General features: G+C 39.0%; 4 protein-coding genes across 6 annotated transcripts; all 4 read right to left on the bottom strand.

The window, feature by feature from the left end:
• Positions 1 to 5931: 5931 nt before the first annotated feature.
• Positions 5932 to 9178, bottom strand: LOC111206229. Of its 2 annotated transcripts, XM_022702662.2 has the most exons (8): positions 8647 to 9178; positions 7873 to 8146; positions 7604 to 7718; positions 7407 to 7531; positions 6875 to 7175; positions 6634 to 6797; positions 6425 to 6545; positions 5932 to 6327 (listed from the first exon to the last, which is right to left on the bottom strand). In XM_022702662.2, the coding sequence occupies exons 1-4, from the start codon at positions 8833 to 8835 to the stop codon at positions 7504 to 7506; spliced, it is 606 nt and encodes a 201-aa protein (XP_022558383.1). In that variant the 5' UTR covers positions 8836 to 9178; the 3' UTR covers positions 5932 to 6327; positions 6425 to 6545; positions 6634 to 6797; positions 6875 to 7175; positions 7407 to 7503. The 2 variants fall into 2 exon arrangements, with proteins under 2 accessions (XP_022558383.1, XP_013695571.3); XM_013840117.3 differs by lacking the exons at positions 7407 to 7531; positions 7604 to 7718; positions 7873 to 8146; positions 8647 to 9178 and having other exon boundaries at positions 6875 to 7006.
• A 981-nt stretch (positions 9179 to 10159) lies between these two features.
• Positions 10160 to 14437, bottom strand: LOC125587492. Of its 2 annotated transcripts, XM_048758100.1 has the most exons (7): positions 13939 to 14437; positions 12221 to 13847; positions 11867 to 12137; positions 11512 to 11761; positions 11122 to 11409; positions 10941 to 11046; positions 10160 to 10871 (listed from the first exon to the last, which is right to left on the bottom strand). In XM_048758100.1, exons 1-7 carry the CDS (start codon positions 13965 to 13967, stop codon positions 10260 to 10262), a joined length of 3183 nt encoding a protein of 1060 aa, XP_048614057.1. In that variant the 5' UTR covers positions 13968 to 14437; the 3' UTR covers positions 10160 to 10259. The 2 variants fall into 2 exon arrangements, with proteins under 2 accessions (XP_048614057.1, XP_048614056.1); XM_048758099.1 differs by having other exon boundaries at positions 11512 to 12137.
• Positions 14438 to 14677: 240 nt separating this feature from the next.
• LOC106412395 lies at positions 14678 to 18356 on the bottom strand. Its single transcript, XM_048758101.1, has 9 exons — positions 17932 to 18356; positions 16972 to 17760; positions 16686 to 16892; positions 16516 to 16605; positions 16331 to 16438; positions 16017 to 16250; positions 15579 to 15929; positions 15189 to 15500; positions 14678 to 15114 (listed from the first exon to the last, which is right to left on the bottom strand). The coding sequence occupies exons 2-9, from the start codon at positions 17746 to 17748 to the stop codon at positions 14827 to 14829; spliced, it is 2367 nt and encodes a 788-aa protein (XP_048614058.1). The 5' UTR covers positions 17749 to 17760; positions 17932 to 18356; the 3' UTR covers positions 14678 to 14826.
• On the bottom strand, positions 18351 to 24532 carry LOC125587046 (protein PLANT CADMIUM RESISTANCE 2-like). Its single transcript, XM_048757160.1, has 3 exons — positions 24403 to 24532; positions 18827 to 18898; positions 18351 to 18679 (listed from the first exon to the last, which is right to left on the bottom strand). Exons 1-3 carry the CDS (start codon positions 24488 to 24490, stop codon positions 18351 to 18353), a joined length of 489 nt encoding a protein of 162 aa, XP_048613117.1. The 5' UTR covers positions 24491 to 24532.
• Positions 24533 to 24894: the final 362 nt, after the last annotated feature.

The raw sequence follows: 24894 nt of genomic DNA on the forward strand, positions 1-24894 counted from the left end.
GCATCATGAGTTGGAACTGTCGAGGAGCTGGAAGCGACGAGACAGTTCACCGTCTCCGTGAAATGAGGAGAGATCATTTCACGGATTTTTTATTTTTGATGGAGACAAAACAAAAACGTGAGTACATGGTTGGGTTACAGAAAGAATTTGGTTACGATGAGTTACTTACTGTTGAGCCAGTGGGTCTGAGTGGTGGCTTGGCAGTGTTTTGGAAGAGTAGTTTTGAGGTGGAAGTTTTTGAGGCTGATAAGAGGATTATTGACTTGAAGGTGAGGATGGGTTCTTTGGCATTTTTCCTCTCCTGCATATATGGTGATCCAGTTAGAGCGCGTAGGAAGGCTGTTTGGGACAGGCTCTCTACCGTTGGGATGGTACGGAATGAGCCGTGGGTTTTGGTGGGTGATTTTAATGAATTGCTCACTGCGGCAGAGAAGGTTGGTGGTCCGGATAGACATGACTCAACTTTTTGGGATTTTCGGAATCTGGTGGACAACTGCAAGATTAAGGAAATCAAAAGCTCTGGGAACTGTCTGTCATGGTCTGGTAAGAGAGATAATGTTTGGGAGCAATGCCGTTTAGATCGCAGTTTTGGGAATTATGAATGGTTCCGACTGTTCCCCAGAGCTCACATGGAGTATTTGGAGATGCTAGTCTCTGATCATAGACCCATTTTGATCAAATTTGCATTGGAGGAAAGAGAAATGGGGAGAGGCCGCTTCGTTTTTGATAAGAGGTTAGCAAAGCAGAAAGGCGTGGAGGAGATAGTCAAGCTTGGTTGGGGGGTTGACGCATCAGAAAACGAGACACCTTTGTTGGAGCGAATCAACAGGTGTAGGAGAGAGCTCGCCAAATGGAAGAGAGTTACGACTGTAAGTGCGAAGAGTAGAATTAAAAGAATCAAGGAGGCGCTGGAGAAAGAAATATCAAAGACAGCACCTTGCTGGCAGCGGTTGAAAATGCTAAGACGAGATTTGTGTAAAGCGTACCGTGATGAGGAATCCTTTTGGCGGCAACGTAGTAGGGTGAGATGGCTTAAACTTGGTGACAGGAACACCAAGTACTTCCACCTCTGTGCCAAAGGTCGCAAGAACCGGAATAACATCCTTTTGCTTAAGGATTCCCAGGGTAGAGAACACTTCTCTGAAGGATCGAAGGGTAACATTGCAGTGGAGTACTTTCGTGATATTTTTACAAGTTCAAATCCTTGGGACTTGGAAAGTCTGTTTGAAGGGTTCCAAAGTAGAGTGTCTCCTGCAATGAACACGATGCTGACGGCTCCAGTACTTTCTGAGGAAGTTAAGAATGCGGCCTTTTCTATCAAAGAGGATAGTGCTCCGGGGGCTGATGGATTAACGGGCACTTTTTATAAGCGGTTCTGGTCTACGGTGGGGGAAACTACAGTCCGTGAGGTACAGGGTTTCTTTCAGACGGCGATCTTACCCGCTGGTTGGAATCATACGCATATCTGCCTTCTGCCTAAAATCACTAACCCATCAAGGATGACAGAGCTGAGGCCTATCAGTCTCTGCTCAGTACATTACAAGATCATCTCAAAAATTCTTTGCAATAGGCTGAAAAGAATTCTACCAGAGATTGTCTCAGACACGCAGGGTGCTTTCGTTAGTGATTGCCTTATAACTGACAATATCTTGGTGGCACATGAGATGGTACATGCTTTAAGGACGAAGGATGGCATCGACTCAAACTTCATGGCCATTAAGACAGATATGTCTAAGGCATATGATCGCGTAGAGTGGTGTTTTGTGGAGTGTCTACTAGAGAGGATGGGCTTTGATAGGAAGTGGGTAACATGGATCAGCGCCTGTATTAGCTCTGTCACATATTCGGTGCTCTTAAATGGTAGTCAACATGGGTTTATCAAACCGGAGAGAGGGCTCCGTCAAGGAGATCCACTATCTCCATTTCTCTTCATATTATGTGCGGAGGCTTTGGTGAGTACTCTGAATCAAGCTGAGTCCTTGGGAAAGTTGAATGGCATCCGTTTATCAAGAGAGGGTCCTGTAGTGCACCATCTGCTGTTCGCCGATGATAGTTTGCTGTTATGTAAAGCAACAGTGGAGGAAGGAGCAGAGTTAGTAAGGAGGCTGAAACTATATGGTGATGCGTCAGGCCAAGTGATAAACACCTCCAAGTCTTCGATAATCTTTGGTTCCAAAGTTCCAGCTATGTTCCGTAATCAAATGAAAGAGGTGTTGAGTATTGATGCGGAGGGAGGTGAGGGTTTCTACCTGGGACTACCTGAATGTTTCAGTGCATCTAAGAGTAAGCTTCTAAATTTTATACACGATAAAGTTCAGAAGAGACTCAGAGGAGGGGGTTCGAAAATATTGTCTCAAGGAGGAAAAGAGATTATTCTAAAATCTGTGGGGATGGCTCTGCCAGTCTTTGCAATGAGCTGTTTCCGGTTACCTAAAGATCTCTGCGCTAAACTAACGAGCATTATGACTGAATTTTGGTGGGGAGGTGATGCAGAGAAAAAGAAAATTGCATGGGTAGCTTGGAAGAAGCTATGCAAACCTAAGGAACTCGGTGGCATGAGTTTTAAGGATATTGCTTGGTTTAATCAAGCCTTGTTATGCAAGCAGGCATGGAGAATATGGTCTAACCCGCAATCCCTTCTAGCGAGAGTCATGAAAAGCAGATACTTTAAGCAAGGAAACTTCCTTGAGTGTTCTGTTGGATATAGACCATCATATGTTTGGAGGAGCATTATGCATGGTCGTGAGCTACTATCACAAGGGCTGCTTAAAAGAATTGGGAATGGTAAGGATACGCATGTTTGGTATGATAACTGGATCCTTATGCCTATACCTAGACCTCCTAGATATAGAACAGATGAAGTAGACCTTACGCTTAAAGTCTCAGACCTTATTGATGAGAGGCATGTAACGTGGGATGTTCAACGGGTACGTCATCTGTTTGTAGGGGAAGATGCCAATCAGATTCTGGAAATGAGGCCACAACTTAACCGTCATGATACAATGGTTTGGGGCTTCAGCAGGAGTGGTTTGTATGACTCTCAAAGCGGATACAAGCTTCTGCACCTCCTACAAATTGTTGAAAATCCTCTAGCCGCACCCTCCTTGCCTCCTATTGAGAAACGGCTCTGGTCTAATTTATGGAAAGTGAAGACGATGCCTAAGATCAGACACTTTCTGTGGAGAGCATTAGCCGGTGCCTTAGCCGTAGCTGAAAGACTGAGATCGCGAGGGATCCCGGTGGAAACGACATGTAAGTTATGTCATGCACAGCCTGAGACTATTTGTCATGTGCTCTTCCATTGTCCGGTAGCGAAGGAGGTTTGGAGACTATCAGAGTTTCCTATGCCAGCAGCTGGCTTCTCTACAAACTCTGTTTTCCTGAACTTTCATCACCTGTTGGAGACATGTAAGCGAAGTAGGTTGGAGGAGAGAACTCGCTTGGTATTTCCATGGATTCTTTGGAACATATGGAAATCTAGAAGCAAATTTGTCTTTCAACAAGTGAACGTAGGGGCAGAAGAGATATGGAGAAAAAGTCAGTTGGAGTTTGAAGCTTGGAATGCGGCTAACGTGGGTGACAAGGAAGACATTGATGAGAATGTGGGTGAATCTGCTTTAGCTTGCTGGCGAAAACCATGTCCAAGTTTCATAAAATGTAACGTTGGTTCGTCTTGGACAGATGCAAACCAAAATTGTGGGGTCGCTTGGCTGACACGGAATCATTTGGGTGTCTCGCTAATCCACAGCCGTCGCTCATACTCAATGGTGGCATCACAGCTAGAGGCTGAGTTGCTAAGTTTTCTGTGGGCCGCAGAGAGCCTATCGACACTGCGACATAAAAATGTGGTGTTTGAATCTTCATCATATTTGGCGGGAGAAGCAGTGTTGAATCCTGATAATTTTCCTATGTTTCATGGGTTGATTGACGTGATAAGAGAGAAGCTGTCTAGGTTACAACTGTTGTCTATAGCTTATGTACACAGCGGAGCAAACCAATGCGCGGAGGCCATTGCTCGTAGTGTGACAAGGGATCAGCGGTATGCTTCGTATGTGGGGAAAGATGGACCTTCTTGGTTATTGCCTATGATTCATGCAGATGCTGTTCGAGCGGACAATGGATACTAAGAAGGATCTTGAGTCTTGTTTACAGCTCATTTGAAGCATTTCATTATCCTCTCAACGGTGATGGATGCAAACAAAGGAGATGATGTTGGTTTTTAGTAGTTTTTTAATTTCTGGAGTTGGGGGCCCTGTTGGTTTCACCATACTCTGTTTCTTTCAAGAATGTTGCCCTGTTTTTTATAAATCGATTACAAAGCGTTAAAAAAAAAGACTTAATAAAACTTTTACACTCGAAGGTTTCACTAAACCAAACAATTTTAGAAACACCAGTTTGTAAAATCTTAAATTGAAATCGTGTACTCCGATTGGTGGTGTGGTTTCTGTTTATCACTGTCAATCAGGAAGGATCTTTTACGGTGACTTTCAGCCCGTGGTTTTCGCGCTCTTTCTCCGGCATGGACTCGCGCTCTTTCTCCGGCATGGACGGCTCTGGCGGCGTAGCATGTCCGGTCCCTACTCCGGTGCCGCATCTTTCTCTTGATGGCCGACCGGTTTTTGACTCCTGACTCCTGCCTCACATCTTCCGTTAATGTTGAAGCTTGTGTTTAGTGGCTTGGTTGAGATCTCGATTTGATCGATGGACGTTCTTCGTTGGAAGGATTCCAGTTCCTGAAGGTATGTGGTATTTTCCGGTGTGTTTTCGGCACCGTTTAGTTCTCTGGCATTGTCTTTGGGTGAGGAAGGTGGAAAAGGCTAATGAGACACGATAAAAACTCGACCCGTGATGTCGGGTGCTTCTTTCGTTCAGGGTTAGTGTGATGGGCTTAGAAGCCCAAGTGTCTTTATCATTTTTTTTTGTCTTTCTAGTTTGGGCTTTGATTTTGTATCTTGTTGTAAGATGTATGGGTTTTGTACTTGTGGCCTTCGGGCTTTTAATAAAAATCAGATAGCAAAAAAAAAAGTGTAAAATTAATCCAGCTCTTAGTTCTCAATCTTAATCACATTTTAATTATAACTAGAGGGTTTTCCGGGCTACGCCCGGATTTTTCCCTATAATATTAATTGAATTTGCGTGTTTTTATTTTAAAAATGAACAAATATAATATATGCTGGAACTGGTTTATTAAAAATATAAAAATGGTATCTTCTATAAAATTGGTCTATAATTATAAAAATATATGCATATTTAAAACTATTAGAATTTTTTTTGTGTGTTTTATTGGAATTATAGTAAATCATCAGCTTTATTAAAAATGGACATGAATTTTCAACTATAATTATTACACACAGGGATGTATTTTCAAAATTATCATTTTGGGTCATACAGAACATAATAGCCGGACAGTTAAAACATATTTTCCCTCACAGATTAATGCTACCAAAACAAACGTATAATTAGTATTACTGAAATGTTTTTTATTTTTTCATATATATGTAATTGTCTATGATATTTTATAATTACAGAAAAATATAGAAATAATATTGTACATATATGATCTCGTGATCAGAAAGAAATTAAATCTTCTTTGTAAAATTTTATACAAAATGTAATGATAATAAATTGTCCGCAATACGTGCGGATTATGTCTTTTTAATTTATTCTCACTATATTTAAATTGCTTTGCAAAGTTTGTAAAACAGGAGTGGAGTTTTAGATTTTATAGAGAAATAAAGATTTTAGAAAAAACAATGATAAAATTGTAAAAAAATGTATATAATTAAATATATCATAAAAACAATGATATAATTTTTTTGGCAAAGTCCCGTAACTGAAACTAAATTGTGGTTTGATCGGATTTGATATTCCAATTCATTGACCAAAAAGAAACTTAAACTCCTCAAAAAAACCCAAAAAACTTAAACTTATAAAAACAATCCTTGAACTGTAAAGCATAGACTTAAACACCAATGAACCCAAGTTCTAATTCCCACATCTTGGGCGTTTAGCTGTCCCTGGGTCAGCACTGCCACACGTCCGCTTGCTATCCTCATCTGCAGGATCTCCACGGCTTGTAGGGGGTTCACAGACGTCGTTTCCAGACTGCTTTGATTCCTCGGACGTTGCACCAATGTCATTTCCAACTGAGGCTTCCGTAGGTGGTGGTGTGTCTAGAGGGAGGATCTTGGTGACAGTTACGGCTCGGGTATTGCCTGAGAAGTTGTGATCTGTAACTTTCACACAGAACTTATGTGTCTGTCCGATGATGCTGATCAGAGTTTCCGGGATAGGCACCTCATGGTCAGCTCCTTCGCTTTTATTAGCCTTACATTCAATTGTAATAGTGTCAGTTAAGTCACGTGAGAGATCAGCAACAAAATAAGGAAAAAACATTTGAGATCATAAACTGATGCTCAGTTACCTTAAAGTAGTTGCTAACTAATTCGGATGCATGCCTCCCAGTCAACTCATGCCCAGCGTCTCCAAGTAGGACAAAAAAAGCTTGTTCAGTGTTGTCATAAACAGAAATCTTTGCACGGTACCTGTTGTGAAAGAATCAGAAACCAACGTCACAAATGTAATAAACAAAAACCAAACGCCGTAAATGAAGACTAAGGAGAGAAATCATACTGTGCAACACCAGTTGTGTTAACCTTCGCACATTTTGCGTTTGTACAAATCAATGAATTTGTGCCTTTGGTAGCCTTAGAATGGCACTCACTGCATCCAATATAGTACCAAGAAGAGCCATGCACAACATCATCAATCGTAGCCGTGCACTCAAAAAAGGCATCCTGCCACAGTTTATAAGCATGTGATTAAAATATATTAGCGTTTTAAAATGAGTTAAGTAATTTAGCTTCACTTATACCTTTGCAGATTCCTGACTCATGTAGGAGAATATATCTGCTATAGTCAGTGTCTCACGCTTAGTGATGACGTCTGCGCTAACCTGATTAGCAATCTATGGTTTAGAGCCCAGCCTGAAACAAAACATAAAACAGAGCTTCAGTCATTTACTACTATATAAGCGTAAGTGTATGCGTCACTTGAAACTGTATAGAACAGATGCTGAAGACGGGATACATACCATGTTAAATAATTCCTGGTTGGTTGGACATCATTGTCCATGAAAACCCGTGTAGAGGACATAGAAGTCAGGGCAAGGGTACCTGTTCAGTCATGGAAGAATCATTAAAAGGATTTAGTGAAAATTAACAACTAATGATAAAGAAGAAAACGTTTAGAAATGGTTAATTCATATCAGTGCAAACATAAATATAAAGAGATAAATGAATGAGTGAAATTAGAAACTAATGACAAAGAAGAAAATGTTATAGGATTGTTAATAAGCTCATATCACTTAATCACTGAAAACATGAGTCTAAAAGTTAAATAATTACCTCCGAGACGCTTGGTGTTAACGGTTGTGACCAAAAGCACCGTGGGAGTGTTTTCACAGGAGTTGAATTTCTTGATGAAGTCTGTTGCAGCCTGGTCTCAAAGGTAGAGCTTCATCACATGCCCACTGCAAAAATAAACTCTTAGGGATTTACGAACTACAGAGAGATGGTGACTTGAAATAAAAGTACACACTTACTCAAGTGATTGCACATGAATCATGATGTGCCGAGTGGTAGCGATCTTCACATCGTCAATGATGGGACGCTCAATCAGGGTCTGTCCATCGACCAGCTTCATATGGCCTACAACATCTGTAACATTTTTCATCAAGAGTCTCAGTTAGATGGCTAACAAAACTGTACAAACCAAAAAATCTAAATTTCGTTAACCAAGCAATAGAATAGACTAAAGACTATACACAAAGCAATGCAATTGACACATGATTTATAAAATTATTATGCTTACCGTAGAGGTCACCTTTGAGATCACAGTTAGTTTCAAAATCTTCGTGTGAATGAAACCTGAAACGGTCTTCATCAATCGAGATGGGAATCTCGTGAAGAGCCGACATTTCAGAATTCCATGTGAAAGACACGGTTGCGAGATGATCAGCAACCCGATACACCGGTTTGTTTTTCGATCCGTAGAAGTTGATGAGTTTGTAAACCGATCCACGTTTCATATCAGGCAGGTACTTCTTAATTCGTCCAGGTGGGATAAATCCTTGAATAACAGTTCCCTGAAATAACAAATCACGGAATGAAAATGTGACATCAGAATTAGAATAGACAACCAAAAAAACACCACTTTAACTAATTAACCAATCGTATAAGAAAACGTCTAAAATGAAACCTCAGAATCATAACAGATTCGAAACAAACACTACTTTAACTAACTAACCAAGCGTATAAGTAAACGTCTAGAACAATCATCGTGAACCTAGCTTTAAAAAAAACAATCGTATAAGAAAACGGCTAAAATGAAACCTCAGAATCATAACAGATTCGAAACAAACAGACAACCAAAAAAACACCACTTTAACTAATTAACCAATCGTATAAGAAGAAGTCTAAAATGAAACCTCAGAATCATAACAGATCGAAACAAACACTACTTTAACTAATTACCAAGCGTATAAGTCTAAAACAATCATCGTAAACGTAGCTTTAAAGAAACGACAAAAATTTCCGGAAAGATAGATCTCACGATCTGGAAACTATTATTGAAAAATCAACGCACCTGTTCGTCGATAAGGAGCATTTCGAGGCCAATCAGTGTCTTCTTCACCGGGTTCCGAGCCTCCCAGAAATGGATGAGTCGGAAGCGTAGCTGAGCTTCATGGGGACCTAGAGAGACATCCTTGAAGGACATGAATTGTTCATCAGAGTCTGAGGAGACATGCGACTTCCCATTTCGTTTCATCACCATGGATCGAGTTTTGAGTGGTTCTAGGGTTTTGGTTTATATGAAATAAAAAGATCAATATATAAAGAAGGATGAAAAGGGGGAGGTGAAACGAAATCATAAAAGAAGTATTGATTGTGTAAAAACTCGATTAACTATCGGCTTCCTCGCTCTTCGATCGGAGAAAACGAAAAGGTAGAGGCGATGAAAAGATGAAGAGACAGAGACGATAAGCTTCGACGGAGACGCCGAGGTTTCTTTTGTATTTTATGTTTCGACATAAAAGTGTGACGAAGCCCACTTTGCAACCACTACAGATGAAGCCCACAGAAGCCCAACGACAATTCAGACAAAACAGCCGCGAGCCCGTCTGACGTGTCGGATTCGACGCTTCTGATTGGTCCGAATATAAAAGCTGACGTGGCACGCTCGCTGCACTCCTTATTCGGCTTTTAGTATTGTAGATATTTTATCAAATTCTACACATCTCAAAGTTAAATACATCAGAATCAATCACTGATAAAATCAAATCGAACCAAACCAAATCACTTAAAACCAAATCCGAATAAATTGGTGCGCACCCAATAATTCTTGGATGTTAACTTGCCTTTCCTATGTTGAAGGAGAGAGTGAAGGGTAATATCAATACGACGGCTATAAACAAATCTATAAACTTTGACCTCACAATTACATTCTCGACCAAACCAAATCACAGGCGTATAATGACATGTTAGTCCAAGTAACATATCTTTGACCGAGTATTATACAAACATATACAAACATTTTCATAAATCATAACAAGCGTATTACACAAATCAACACAGAAGATTAGACCTCACTTTCTAATATGACTAAATAAATTACATATAAAGGAATGAGTCTTAGCGGGTCATGCCGCCTTGGAAGACTGGAGCACCCATCGCCACGCCTTGGTTCTGTTGCAACTGTGCGTTCCCGCACTACAGGAAATAAGGGTTTTGATGGCACCGCTAAAGCGCTATAAGACGCTACCATAGCGTTGTAGAAAGCGCTCCAATATCGCCCGCGATAATAGGTCTCGTACATTTCATAGCGGATTTTTGTTGTGCTATTGATATTTTATTATTAATAGCGGTTCTTGTTATGCAATTGTAAATTTGTATTATAGCGTCGCCAAAATGATATTATAACTTTTTAACTATAGCATTTTTTAAAATTAAATATAGCGATTTGTAATTACTATTGTCGTCTTCTATCAATAGCAATATTTGAACATTTCATTGCATTTTTTTATATGCAATTGTTTCATTTTGTTTATAACAAATTTTATTTAATATTTTGATTTTTAAAATAATAGAGAATCAAAAAATGTAAAATAAAAATTAATTCTAATTAAAATTCGAAGAAAATTAAAATATTCGAAAATAAAAAATATATTCAATTCTCACAAATTTTCCATGCAAAAAAAATCAATCAGCAACTATAATTCCATCACAATCATCTCTAACACAAAAACTTTCATCATCAGACAATTGCTCTGTATCATCAAATTCCTGTGCGAGTAATGGTGCTCCGACAACGTCTTCCTCTGTCTCGAGTTCATGATATCCTCTCGGTGGTGCTCTCATAACAACATACCAAGGCGATTCTTCATCTTCTCTAGAGTAAAATACCTGTTTTGCTTGTGATGGTAGAATGTATGGATCTTGTAAATATGGCGTTTGGTTGACATGAAGATTGACAAGGGTGAAACCATCTTCTTCCTTAACACCGTAGCCTCTGTTCGCCCAATTACACTTGAATAAAGGAACGCTGAACATGTGGTAATCGAGAAGAATGATCTCTGTTATCACTCCATAATATGTGACCATATCGGCTGTATGTCTTGTATCTCTTGCAGAAGATCTACACATGCTGAAAGCTTCGTAAGTGACTCCACTATTCTGAGTCTTTCGCTTAACGGATTGTATGTGAAATCGGTTCCCGTTAATGACAAAACCTTTATTGGTATGAGCAGTAAACCTTGGTCCAAAGGCCAACCACCTCAGCTTCGTAGAATGCTCCTTTGAGTTAGAAGGTATCTAACAAGGATGTAAAACTGTGTGAGCTATGTGAATAGAAAAGTGAACAGATAGTGAAGTTGTACAAACCTTATTCTTCACCCATTCAGCAAATTGTTGGGTGTGATGCTTCCATAACAAAGTTTCATTTGTTGCTAATCGAACATCATTATCTTGCAGTTCTTGTAAGTGCTTCCTGGTTCTCATAACAAAGTAGAGAGTTATCAGACTGATAAAAAAATCTGAATTTGAGAGGGACAGTAGAACTTACTCAACATAGGGATCCATAATAGCCATATTCATCAAAACATATCGATGTGCTATGTCTCTATCTTTCTCTGAAAGAATAAGCTCTGTTCCCTTTTGCAGTGGTCGACCTTCAAGAACCATTCCATCAGACTGAATATCTTCATTACGGTTAAGTACTTCTTCAACGGGTACAGAATTCTTTAGGAACTCTAAACAAAAGGCTATGCATTCTCCAGCTAAGTACCCCTCAGCCATACATGCTTCTGGCCTAGCAAAATTCTTTACATATGCCTTGAGTGTTTTCATGTATCTACAGCTCAAACAATATAGCAATAGTTACAAACCTCAGTTGATCGGAAAAACAGTTCAGGATATAAACAATTTACATTACGCGAACAAAATGAAAACAAACCTCTCAAACGGATACATCCAACGAAAGTGCACAGGACCTCCCAAACGTGCCTCTCTTGCTAGGTGTAAAGGAAGGTGGAACATGATATCGAAGAGCGATGGAGGAAAGAACCGCTCGAGTTGGCACATTGTCTCCACAAACTCATTTTCCAAAGTTATCAGCTTCTCCGCGTCAATAGCACGCTGACACAATCTGTTGAAGTAGTTACATACTCGAGTTACTGCCACTCTTGGTCCTCTTGGAAGCAACCCTCGTAACGCAGCAGGTAACAGATTTTGGATTAGTACATGATGATCATGGGATTTAAGACTTCCAATCATAGGAGGGTTAATTGAAACAACATTTGCAATATTACCGCAGTAGCCGTCAGGGCCTCTAAACGCAGACAACCTTTGACAAAATATCTTTTTCTCTTCCTTACTGAGCCAATAAGTTGCTGGAGGCAAGTAGAATCTCTTTCCCCGTACCTGTGTGTGCAAGTTTTTCCGGATTCCAATATCTTCTAAGTCCTGTCTCGCTTTGAGGCCATCTTTTGACTTAGCACTCTGCATCAGCGTTGATAATAATGCATCAGACAAGTTCTTTTCCACGTGCATGACGTCGATGTTGTGACGCACCGGCAAATCCTAACACATTGAAAACAGAATGATCAGTTAATGGATAAACAAAATGTGACAATCGTATCTCAGTCTAACAATAGCTATAATACCTTCCAGTACGGTAAATCGAAGAATATTGATCGTTTCTTCCACCTCCATTGATCACTCGTTTCATCATTTTCTTCGTCTTCAGCCACCTCATCTTCTGAGACAACATTTCTCTTCCTTTTTTTTTTCTTTGCTAAAGATCTTCCAAAGTCATTCCTGAAGTTCTTTAGTGTTGCAAATATTTCTGCACCGGTTTGAATCCTGTTTGCAGTCCCCTTCTCCACTGTATTATCAAACCATCCTTTCCTGCGTCTGTAGTGATGTCCAGGGCTTAGTCGCTTCCTATTCCCCAAATACACATACTTGCGACTAAACTTGAGCCACCTATTTGGTGTATCCTTTCCACAAACATTGCATGCTTGTTTCCCTTTAACTTTACAACCTGCCAAACTACCTAGAGCCGGGTAGTCGCTTATAGTCCACAACAACATAGCTTTTAGTGTGAACTTCTCTTTCAGGAATGAGTCGTATACCTGAATCCCCTCACTCCACAATTCTTGTAAGTCTTCAACCAGTGGCTCTAGATAAACATCAATGTTGTTGCTCGGAGCCGTCGGTCCAGGGATCAACATAGTCAACATGACGTTCTCAGCCTTCATACACAGAGTTGGTGGCAAGTTGTAATTGACTAACAACACTGGCCAAGTACTATACTTTGTGTTCTGGATAGAGAAAGGGTTCATACCATCTGTTGACAGGCCGAGTCGAAGGTTTCTTGCTTCACTAGCAAACTCTGGCCACTTATTATTCACTTGAGCCCAAGATAACGAGTCAACAGGATGTCGCATTATACCATCTTCAGTGGCATTGTTGGCATGCCATCGCAAATCCTCAGCCATCCTTGCTGATCTAAACATCCTCTTGAATCTGTCTTTGATCGGAAAATACCGTAGGACCTTTGCAGGAATTCCTTTCTTTTCTTCATTACTGTGCTTATCAATTTCCCATCTAGAAGCACTACATCTTGGGCAGGTTTCCAACTCCTCATATTGCTTCCTATAGAGAATACAATCGTTCTTGCACGCATGAATCATTTCGTAGCCAAACCCAAAAATCTTCAAGAACTTCTTAATCGAATCAGTCGACTTTGGTAGTACATTACCTTCTGGTAGCATGTCATGTAATGCCGACAGTAGCTGATCAAAGTAAGCCTCTGACATTCCACTCTTTACTTTGATGCGGTAAAGGGCCATGATCGCAGAAACTTTGGTGTGCTTGCTACATGTCAAGTACAATGGAGTTTCAGCATCTCTCAACTTCTTCCTAAACTCCGAGTCTTCATCAGGTTCACCATGTACAGGCTCTCCTCCAGTGTCATCAGAAGGCGGTTCATCAGGTTCACCACTATCAAAATAAGCCGTCCTTAGCAAACCATAAGCCTCTGTTTCTGATTGAGGGACACTATCATTCATATCAGACCTTCTCTCACCATGAAGACTCCAACAAGAACTCCTCATATACTTCTTATCCATACCCCTAATCACAAGATGCTCCGTTACTTTGTCTAAAACTTGATGGGAAAGGTTTCTGCAGTGAGTACAGGGACATAATATTTCTGTCGGATCTCCTAACCTCCTCGCTGATGCAGTAACAAAGCCTGTTGCTCCTTCGAAATATTCGAGGCTAGCCCTATATATATATATAAGGAACAGAATCAGAACAAAAAATTTGGAACAGAAGAAGAATTCGTCATGAATTAAAATGTCGAAAAGATTACTACCTTGGAAGCCAAACCCATGCTTTTTCCATATCAGAACAATATAACTTCGAGGGAAATCGACTGAAACCTTCGATTTTCGAAAAGGAGGCGTCAGCAAAAGGAACTAAACCTAGATTTGAGTAATCGCAGAAGGAGAATGAACAGATCTCCGATGGAAAGACGGAGATTGAAAGATTAAAAAATCAGATCCTACGGCTTCTATGAAGGCACGTCATCTATCCCCACCATTCCTTCTTATTGGTTTATGTACAATTCTATATTAATTTATTTTTAAATTACGAAAAATGCATGAAAATGATGGGAAATTATGTTATAAACAAAATTTAAATTTTAATAAATTTTATTATTAATTTTTTTTAACAAAAATATTATATGTTTGAAATAAGTATAAAATGATTTCTCTATATGGAGAATAGATGATGATAGGGTTGAATCCTTATGTGTTATATAGGGTTGAATCCCTAAATAAACCCTAAAATCTAAATTTGTTTCATCTAAATTGTATAAATTTGTTACAATAGGGTTGAATCCCTAAATTTGAATCCCTATATGATGATAGGGTATAAATTTGTTACAATAGGGTTGAATCCCTAAATAAACCCTAAAATCTAAATTGTATAAATTTTTATGAACAATTTATTTGTAAAAATTTTAATGGAACACTTAAATTGTATAAATTATTTTGAAACACTTATTTTTTAAAAATTTTAAAGGACCACTTATTTTTATAATTTATATATATGCCAAGCCTACATAATCTTATTAGAAATATGTCTTAACAACCAAACAAAATATGTCTTACAACCAAACAAGCAAAATATGTCTTAAAACAAAACAAGCATACTCCGATCCATAAATATGTCTTTGAGAATACTCGATCGAGTACATTTAAACATACAGAATCTTATCATTTGGCCAAGCCACTGTGCTGCCCACAGCATCTGATATGTCTTCCAGAAAAGAGTTTGGTCTCCATAGAGATGCATCTTCAATCAAGGCCACTTCAACCCAGACCCGACTTGCATTGGGACCTAACGGGACGTGATGGACTAAACACAATGGATCAGTACTACTTACTCTGCCTTCTGCGACTTTCCGTCCTGAGTTGTTGTGGTCCAACAAGATGCACTTCTTTTTACCACCTGAACGGGTGGAACTAGTGCTGCCACTTGGACTCTACAAGCACAACAAATACATCACACCAACTACATCTAAATAAGTTTGTAAAAGAGAGAAGTTTGTAAATTTACCAATGAAGGCCTTCTGACACTAGCTTCCCCTTCATCTTCAGGAACTTTAATTACTGATACATTATGGAGCGGCCATGCGATCTTTTCATTAACAGCATCACTCATTGTTGTCATGTCACTTGTTGGCCTCCATAGAAAAGCTTTCCCATTAATCACCTTAGCAACTCTCATAACTACAGCATTCGGACCCAAAGGAACATTGTTCACCATCTCATATGGGTCAGTCGAACCCATAAAACCTTCAGCGATTACCTCGACGCCCTTAACCCAATCGTAGATCTTGCACCTTTCAAGATCATCTACGGTAGTATTCTATATTGACAATGCATATGGTTAGTATCATGTTGAATTTTATAATACAAACGTAAGTATACGTGCTAATGGAATGACCTTTGATCTTAACACATCCGAGGAAACTGGATGGTTGTTCGATGCACTATCTAGTATCAGTTTATCAATTGGCCATGGAATTTTGCATCCCGCTGCTTCCTGAAGATTACGCACATCCGTAGTTGGCCTCCAAACAGATGCCTTCGGGTTTGATACCGACTTTACAACAACCGCCGCGGCGTTAGGACCAATCGGAATACGACCAATCTTGTATGTACCTTCAGCAGAGCAGAATTCTCCTTCAGCGACAACAACATCTTTTGACTCACACCAATCAAGTAGTTGAACTCTAGTTCCTTCTTTGTATACATAACTAGCCTCAGATGGAGAAACACAATCATCATTGTTTTTCTGTAAAAACATAAAATGAATCATTGATTTTATATCAATCAAGGAAATTCTACATTATATAACCAGTTAAAACTAAAGAAAATTCACCTTATTTCCAGCTAAGTCACGGACCAGAATCTTCAAGTCTTTAATCTCGCTTTCCAAGTCGGCAAGTTTGGAGTCTCTAGCTGACAAGAATGCTAGTTTCGTAGCAGTAATCCCTCTTCCCAACCCTCTGACTCGTCCAGGTTTGTCTACTCCCAACACTTGACTAACAGCATCTTCTTTTATATTAACACTGGATGTGGAGTCCATTTGACTATCAAGTGAAATTATTTTTTCCTGAGACAAACACAATATAAGTTATGGTCCTTTTCAATACCAAAAAGAGTAACTTAATTAATCAGACAATGAAACCTTACAATGGTTTCAGCAAACTCAGGTCTAACAGGTCTACCATCAGAGTGAGTGTGTCCTGCTATCCAGACCTTGCTCCGGCTAATCTTCTTAGGGTCTTCACTCTTTTTTTTCTACAAGAGTGATATATTGTTTTACTTATCAGTTTGTTCTATCTTCAGATATAATATAATTACATACTGTTACTTACCATTTCACAAGCTAGACGATTCATTCCTCTACGACTAGTGGTGTGAGGAATCTGAGCTCTCCTTAGTGCTCTGTACTTTTCACTCTTTGCCTACAATATTATTAAATCAAATTTGATCAATCAAATCTCCGAAGTAAACACTTAAAAACCAAATGCTCTGTATATTTCACCTTGAACACAGACGAAGTCCTACTCTTAACCCAAGCGCTCCAAACCTGAACAGATCGAATGTTGCTTGGTTTCAGTGCTGCTCTCTCTGTGGAGCTTTTTGCATTTCGCAGTTGTGATACAAGCCTTGACTTTCCAGATCTCCACAAACAGCCCATCTGTTTGAAGACTGAATCTTTTTGCCACTCTTCTTTCAAATCAAACCTCGCCTGCAGTAATGTATGCAAATGCCACACATTATAATCCTTACAAAGACATTATACAATAGACTTAAGGGCATATATATACCTGAATTTCCTCCCATAATGTGTCCTTTGTCTGCTTATCAAGATTCCTCCAATCATCAAGAAGTACAGTCACATGTTCGCGTACAAGGGGTCCAAGGAACGATGAAAGTGTCACTGATCCAGGACCTACATGTTCGCCAAGCTCAGTGAATGACACAGAAACCTTCTCTTGATGATCCTTGGCCACTTTACGCATCTTTGTGGGTCCTCTTTTCTTCTTTTGTTTTCCATCAGATGGCGATGCTTCTGCTCCTGAAATGCCATTCTCAGTTTCAATGTCAGCTTCTCTCGGCTGAGAAGGTTCTTGAGTAACTCCATTCTCAGGTTCCATGTCAGCTTCTCTCGACTGAGAAGGTTCTTGAGTAAATCCATTCTCAGGTTCCATGTCAGCTTCTCTCGGCTGAGAAGGTTCTTGAGTAACTCCATTTTCAGCTTCCATGTCAGCTTCTCTCGGCTGAGAAGGTTCTTCAGTAACTCCATTCTCAGACTGAGACTGTTCTTCAGCAATGACATTCTCAACTTCAATTTCCACATGTGGATCATCACCATCACCATCACCATCCGCCTCATTAACATCTTCAGAAACCTTTGTCGGGACTTCGTCAGCACTTTCTTGCCTTATCTCAATGTTTTCTTCTTCAATAGCAACTTCTTTTCCCTTATTTAACTTACGCATTTTCGTACTCTTTCTGGTTATCTCAATGAACTCTGTTTCTGCTTCCAGACCTTGGGAACGTCTGCTTCTTCTAACCATTCCTCCTCGTGTCTTCGGCCCCATGTTAATTTGTTCCTAAAAAAATCATTTTTGAGATCTATTGAGATAATAAGCAATCGATTAATTTTCATGATTGTAGATTGTAAAAATGGAAGACGATCGATACATATCTATTGAGATAATAAGCAATCGATTATTATCATGATGCATGCAAGTTAAAGAAGACAGAGATCAAAGAAGACAAACCTGAGATCGAAGAAGACAAAGAAGACAGAGATCGATGAAGACAAAGAAGACAGAGATCGATGATTCCGAAGGGGTCTCACGAAGAACACTTTGGGAGAGAAAATGCAGAGACGATATTCTTTTGTTTTAATGAAAAAGTACTAAATATTCTTTGCTTTGGTCAAAGATATATTTCCCACAAAATTTATCATTCGCGGGTTTTAATAAAAAAATAAGCGGTCGAGGATACCATAACGATTATTCTTTCTCAGTGCTATAATCTAAAGATCAAAATCCCAAAAACATGCGCGCTTGCAAATTTCATTTTGCCGCTCCAGATATAATAGCTTTTTACTTAAAGAAACGCTATTATATTTCTAGCCACAAACATACAATAGCACAAACTTCTTTTCCGCTATATTACATTGCTATTAAAACCCTTATTTCCTGTAGTGCCGGCCCATCCTAAAATACCACATTAATTTAATGAATGTGAATATTTTGAGATTACAATACAAAATTAAAAAGAAAAATTCAGGTATAAAGAAATCAATACCAAGTTTCATATCGTAGCCACGGTTCTTGAGTTCACGGTATTGCTGAGTGAGAGCACAGAGCTCGCAGAAGAAATGTTTAAGGCAATCTCCACAATCATTGCCTCCAATATTGTATTGAGCTCTCATCTTTCCACGATAGAAACACGAGTAGAGGCATCCGCAACCCGTGAAAAAATTTATCAACGTGTATATTGCTCCAGCCGTACCACACGCTGAATTTTCCAAAACAGCAATTTATTTATCGCTATCGCTTGCTGCCTTTCTTTAAATTTGAAAATATTATATATATATATATATATATATATATATATATATATATATCTTGTTATATGGTTTAAGATTTAAGTAATTAAACTTACTGGTTGATCCTTGATCTACAATCTCAGCGACTTGGCCAAATGTAATACATGGACACCAGCATGTGATACAACCTGTTCATTCATTTTGGAAGATCAATAGTAAGTTTTGTTGGTTTCTTTTTTCCATAATAAAGTATCAAGTGACAAATTAACTAAAAATAGATCAAAGTATAAACTGTAGACTGATAACAACCATCTGATTAGTTCTTTATTAACTTTTCATACGTACATCAAAGAGCTACACTACAAGAAAACAGCGGTATTCTGACGGAAATTCCGACGGAAAATGAAATCCTCGGAATATCCCGAGAAATTTCCGAGGAAACACAAAATTTGGTTTCCTCGGAATTTCCTCGGAATATACCGACGGAATTCCGAGGAAATATCAATCTGTCGGAATATTCCGAAGAAATTCCGAGGAAAAATGTGTTCCTCGGAAAAAACCGATGAATTCCGAGGAAATATTATAGCCGTTGGAGAGCCGTTGGGGGATTTTACAAAATTCCGAGGAAATTCCGACGAACTAGCCGTTGGCGTCGGAATTCCGTCGGAATTTCCTCGGTCTGTTTGCAGGATTTAAACTATAAATACAAGCAGTCCTCTTCCTCTTCATTCACTCCATATCTTCATCCTCTCTCTTACTCTATTTACACACGAATTTGATTCATAAAAAATATGTCTTCTTCAAATTATTTTCGTTCTTGGATCGATCGACCTCATTTGGATCCGAACACGAGATTGCTTACGGAAGAATACCAACGAGGTATAACCGAATTCATGAGGTTAGTTCACCGACAACCAGAAGCAAAAACAGGTATGTTAAGATGTCCTTACTCTAATTGTAAAAATAGAAAGGTTATTAAAGAGTGGGATGTTTGGACTCATCTATATTTGAGTGGGTTTACACGAAGTTACAAAATTTGGTATCATCATGGGGAAACTGATTATGAACATGGTAGTACTAGCGAACCTAGTGTATACCAAGCCCCAAGATGAAAAAATTTGAGTAGATTGAGTGGTCAGTCAGTTTGAATCCTTTGAACATTCTTAAAAGCATGGATGTTGTTGGTTGATCAATGTTTGTGGCTTTTCCATGTTTCACAGCCTGCAGTTGATAGCTGAAAGAATGGTACTCAGATATTAGTTATTTGGTTTATCTAGCAAGGCAAAGCTGAATACGAATTAAAAACTACTCAAAACACAACCAAATAAAACGAAGAAACCATGTAAAAGAATTACGAACTCATAATTAAGAAAAAAATAAAAAAAAACTAAGTTCAAAATTAAACTAGAATAGAAAAAAAAAAAATAGCGCGGTCGGAAATCAAATGGCAATACTGGCCGGTGATAGCTCCTACTCCTCGTCTCCAGATGTTCCTGCATCTTTGGGTCTCTTGGACCTCTTTCTTACCCTGTGTGTACCACTCGAACCCGAACCAGAGCTGGATGGAGAGTTGTCCCGATGAACTACATCATCCTTTTGGCAACGACACGGCCTGATACGTGAAATGGCAGCCCAGATCTTGTGTAGCATGTCGTTGTTTGTCTTTATGCTCTGATCTCTCCAATGTTGTTGCTGGCGCGAAGTGGCGTTCGGTGGAAGCTCTTGCAGCTTGTACTGGCTGGAGTCTGATGGGAGTAGCTGATGGGGTTGTGAATCATCTGGAATGGCTTGTGCAGCCTCATCTTCTCCTTCTTCATCATCCACGGCCTTGCCTTTGGTCTGATATTTTGGCGTGAAGAAGGATGGCTTGTCTACTAGTGCGGTAGCAGGGGGTAGGAACTCAACTGCAGCCTCTGAAAGTAGAGCAGTCAGGCCGATCTGAGGCAGGTGGCAGTAGAGTGTTTTCTTCGCTCGGTCCTGGAATACGTAGACGTAAGGACCATCCCGATCGATCCTCGAGTGGAGACCAGCTATGAACTCCTTACTTACTAGAGAAATGACATCCAGGTAGTTCCAAGCAAAGTTGTCTGATCTATCCAGTGCTACCTGATGGTTCTCGCAGTCTACACCCACATGTGTAAGGATCCAAGTAATCACTGCACCAAATCCACATGCACTGCTCTTGGATTTGGTTACTTTCCCCTTGTATCCTGCTAAGTTTGCGGCCAGCACCGCTCCCATGTTGAAGGCAGTAGCAGGTGGGAATGTAGAGTTTCCAAATGCCGGTAGCAAATGCCTCACACCTTAGTACAGGAGGCACAACTCCCATTGCGTGACTGATGCGGCTGTGGTTGTTCCGTATTGCAATGAGCCAATGAGGCGTGTGGCATATCTCAGTACTGGGTTCCGGATAAGTGACTCCTTTGCCTGAGAAGATCTATAAACCCCTGTGCCAATCGTTTCTCAGAAGTTCAACAGCTCTGAAGTCCAATAAAGACCAGATGTCCTCTCCCCTGCACTCAATCCAAATAGTCCGCAGAGGTCTGTGAAAGATACCTCAAAGTATACTTTCTGCACTACGAATGCCACAAAACCTTCCTGATGGCTATCATCGGGATGGCTGACGTATGCAGATGCTATGAACTGGCGTACCGACTCCGGATAAGTGGGTTCGTTGAGGTTGCATAGTTGGCCTAGACCCATGTTCTGGAACAGCCCTTCAATGTCTGATTTGATTCCCAATATTGTCATCGTCTCAGGACATGCTAGTTGTGTAGCCGAAACGGCTACCTTCTTCATGTTGTTGTAGTGGGTGGTATCAGACTTATCCCACTTCTTTGGCCTTTGCTTCTCTCGCTGAGACGAACCCTCTTCTTGTGTGTTCTTCTTTGCTGATGTTTTCGTGCGCTTCATTCTCTACAAAATAGAATCTTTGAAACAAGTGAGTATGCAGTATATGTTTTTCAACAACGATTTGCTCTCAACATGGTTATAATCAATTAAGAACTCAAATCAACATGAAAATGAAAGGCGAAATCGAGTTGTGATAAAAAAACAAATTGAAAAAAATTCTCAATCCCTAAATCATCTCAAATCCTGTTCCAAACTCGTTGATCACAGACAATTGTGTTCTATTCCATGTTTAAACATCTGTTTCATCCATATTTGATCAATGAATCAACACGGAAATAAGAAATTCACAAAACCCAAAAAATTGCTCAAGAACACGATTTGAGGATGTGGAGATTCGCGGAGTATACCTGTCTTAGGGTGAAAACGAGTGTAGGAATCAGGTAGAGCTCGAAAAATCAAGGGGAATAGAGCCCAAAATTGTTCAAATCGGATGATTATAGAGAGAGAAAAAGGGGGGGGGTCGAATTATAGGGGAATAGAGCCCAAAATTGTACAAATACGGATCGATCGATGCGTTTAAAAAAAGGCTCCCGAGATTTTGTTCGATCCATCGATGGGATAATCTAATCGATCGATCATATTTTTACGCTTTGGTCCATCTTAGTGATCGATCGATGCGTTTTCGGACATATATCCATCGATCGATCCATTTATAAAAAACTTACAAGATTTTCTGAGGACATTCCGAGGAACGCTTGAGATTCTCGATCGATCGATGGGATAATCTAATCGATCGATCACATTGTTACGCTTTGGTCCATCTTAGTGATCGATCGATGTGTTTTTGGATATATATACATCGATCGATCCGTTTATAAAAAAACGTACGAGATTTTGTTCTCGATCGATCACATTGTTACCCCAAACCCTGTTTCCTCGGTATGCATTACAATTGTATAAGAAATGAAATACGGCAAAAAAAATTGATGTTTTGAAACCCCAAACACTAGTTCCTCAGTATTTCCTCGGAATATTCCGAGGAAATTCCGACGGATATTTTACTATCCGTCGGAATTTCCTCGGACTATTTTCATTTTACCGGGCAAATATTTCGCGAAAATTGAAATTAGAATTCCGACGGAATTCCGACGGATAATGTCCGTCGGACCCTAGGTTTTATAACCACGAGCCCCTTCTTCTTCTCCATTTCTCTCTTCTTCCTCTGCGCGACTCCTCTCTTCTCTCCGGCGATTTCCCCCTGAAATCCGACGATATCTCCGGCGATCTCCCCCTTCTCTTACACAAATCATGTAAGGACCCCTATCCCACTCTCTTAGGTTCTATTTGTTAGGTTTTTGTTTAGTTTTGATAGATTTTTGTTAGGGTGATTGGTTAGGATTGTGATTTGGTTGTATAATAGGTTTACAATTGTGATTTGGTTGAATAATTTGTTTTGTTGAATTGATTTAGATTTTTTTTATAATTTTTTTATTTTTTTTGTATTTATAAAATCGATTTTTGTATATAAAATCGATTTTTGTATTTTACAAAACGATTTTTCTATATAAATTCGATTTTTTGGATTTTACAAAATCTTTTTTGTATATAAATTCGATTTTTCGGATTTTACAAAACATTTTTAATATCTATAAAACTTTTTTTGTGATTAAAAACTATTATTTGGGATTTAAAAATATTTTTAATATATATATATATATTATTAAAACTATTTTTTGTAATTATTAAACTATTTTTTATTTATTAAAACTATTTTTTGTTTATTAGAACTATTTTTATATATTTATTAAATATTTTTAATATCTATAAATCTTTTTTGTGATTAAATTATTTGGGATTTTTTTTAAAAAAAAAAATTAATTTATATATTTCTGTATTTATTAAATATATTTTTTTAATTTACAGGTCTCATGATGATCAGACCCGGCCTCGACAGCATCCTTGAAGGACAGGGATGATCACATATCTTTTTTGGAGACCCAGATGGCGGCTCAACAGGCGGGCTATGAGGCACAGAGGAGGCTGAACCAGCAAATGATGGAGATGATGCAGAGGATGTACTCGAACGAGGTGTTCCCGGACGTGCCAGACCCGTAGTTTTTTTTTTTCCAAAAACTCGGAATGTTTTATTTTTATTTGTGAAACTTTGAATATTAATTAATATGATTTCAATTTTAATTTTAATTTTATATTTTCGAATTTAAATTTCAAAAATTTTAGTTTTTAAAAAAAATTAATATTTTTTACATTCCGAGGAAATTAATTATATTTTTTACTCGATCGATCGATGCGTTTTTGGACATATATCCATCGATCGATCTGTTTATAAAAAACGTTCGGAATCTACCGAGGGACATCTTCCTCGGAATATACCGAGGGGCACCTTTCCTTGGAATATACCGAGGGACATGTTCCTCGGAATATTCCGAGGAAGATGTACCTCGGTATATTCCGAACGTTTTTTTATAAACGGATCGATCGATGGATATATGTCCAAAAACGCATCGATCGATGAACTTCCGAGGAAATATCCCGACGAAGTTCTCCCTCGGTATATTCCGAGGAGATTTCCGACAAACTAGTGATCCTCGGAATTTCCTCGGAAATTTGTTTCCTCGGAATTCCGTCGGAAAATTCCGAGGGATTTCCGAGGAAAAAAGAAATTCCGAGGAAGTATTTCTGAGGACTTGTTTCGTCGGTATGTCGTCGGAATAACGTTATTCCGACGAAATTTCGACGATTTTTTTCCTCAGTATCCTTGCTGTTTTCTTGTAGTGCTAGGGCAATAAATAAATAAAAACGGCCGGATTTTTTTTATTACTGTTTCCGCAGTCGGAGAAGCAATCACAGAAGCCTGTGGACCATTCTCCTTCAGCTTGAGGCTTGCCATGAAGGTGTTGAGCTTCCATCACGAAAGAGAGAGAGTGATAGAGAGAAGGATATTAACTTTTGTAACGAAAAATGTGTTAAATATTTTGATAAAAAACGAAGGATGATGCTTGTATTTATAAGGACACTAGAGTCCATTATCGTTTTAACTCGTCAGGATTAACCTCGACTATTTCAAATTATATTAAGTTACTTATCTTTGTTAAAATTAAAGTATATAGCCATCGCGATTACTTAATATCTTCTTGACTTTTACCCTTTCTTCTAAGGTTTTGTTTTACGGGATCCATTTTATTTAAAATGGATGATGATGACAAACATATAACACTGTTTTTAGGGTGAATTTGCTAAATAGCTAAGTTTGGGAAGATAATTAAGGTCATGTCACTGATTTTGATATAATTAGACAACTAACAATTGTGTC

The sequence above is a fragment of the Brassica napus genome, chromosome C5 (assembly GCF_020379485.1).
Source record: "Brassica napus cultivar Da-Ae chromosome C5, Da-Ae, whole genome shotgun sequence".
In the NCBI taxonomy this organism is placed as follows: domain Eukaryota; kingdom Viridiplantae; phylum Streptophyta; class Magnoliopsida; order Brassicales; family Brassicaceae; genus Brassica; species Brassica napus.

Excerpts from the sequence above, each read along its gene's own strand:
- LOC111206229 (XM_013840117.3), bottom strand. The coding sequence starts at position 6,895 with ATGAGTCAGGAATCTGCAAAG. Across the intron at positions 6,798-6,874 it reads TGAGTCAGGAATCTGCAAAG|GATGCCTTTTTTGAGTGCAC; the intron begins GTATAAGTGAAG and ends AAACTGTGGCAG. Across the intron at positions 6,546-6,633 it reads AACACAACTGGTGTTGCACA|GTACCGTGCAAAGATTTCTG; the intron begins GTATGATTTCTC and ends CTTTCACAACAG.
- LOC125587492 (XM_048758099.1), bottom strand. The coding sequence starts at position 13,967 with ATGGAAAAAGCATGGGTTTGGCTTCCAAG. Across the intron at positions 13,848-13,938 it reads GCATGGGTTTGGCTTCCAAG|GGCTAGCCTCGAATATTTCG; the intron begins GTAGTAATCTTT and ends ATATATATATAG. Across the intron at positions 12,138-12,220 it reads TCGATTTACCGTACTGGAAG|GATTTGCCGGTGCGTCACAA; the intron begins GTATTATAGCTA and ends TCAATGTGTTAG.
- LOC106412395 (XM_048758101.1), bottom strand. The coding sequence starts at position 17,748 with ATGGGGCCGAAGACACGAGGAGGAATGGTTAGAAGAAGCAGACGTTCC. Across the intron at positions 15,501-15,578 it reads CGGATGTGTTAAGATCAAAG|AATACTACCGTAGATGATCT; the intron begins GTCATTCCATTA and ends TTGTCAATATAG. Across the intron at positions 15,115-15,188 it reads GTGTCAGAAGGCCTTCATTG|AGTCCAAGTGGCAGCACTAG; the intron begins GTAAATTTACAA and ends TTGTGCTTGTAG.
- LOC125587046 (XM_048757160.1), bottom strand. The coding sequence starts at position 24,490 with ATGGAAGCTCAACACCTTCATGGCAAGCCTCAAGCTGAAGGAGAATGG. Across the intron at positions 18,899-24,402 it reads CTTCTCCGACTGCGGAAACA|GTTGTATCACATGCTGGTGT; the intron begins GTAATAAAAAAA and ends ATGAATGAACAG. Across the intron at positions 18,680-18,826 it reads TGTAGATCAAGGATCAACCA|CGTGTGGTACGGCTGGAGCA; the intron begins GTAAGTTTAATT and ends TGGAAAATTCAG.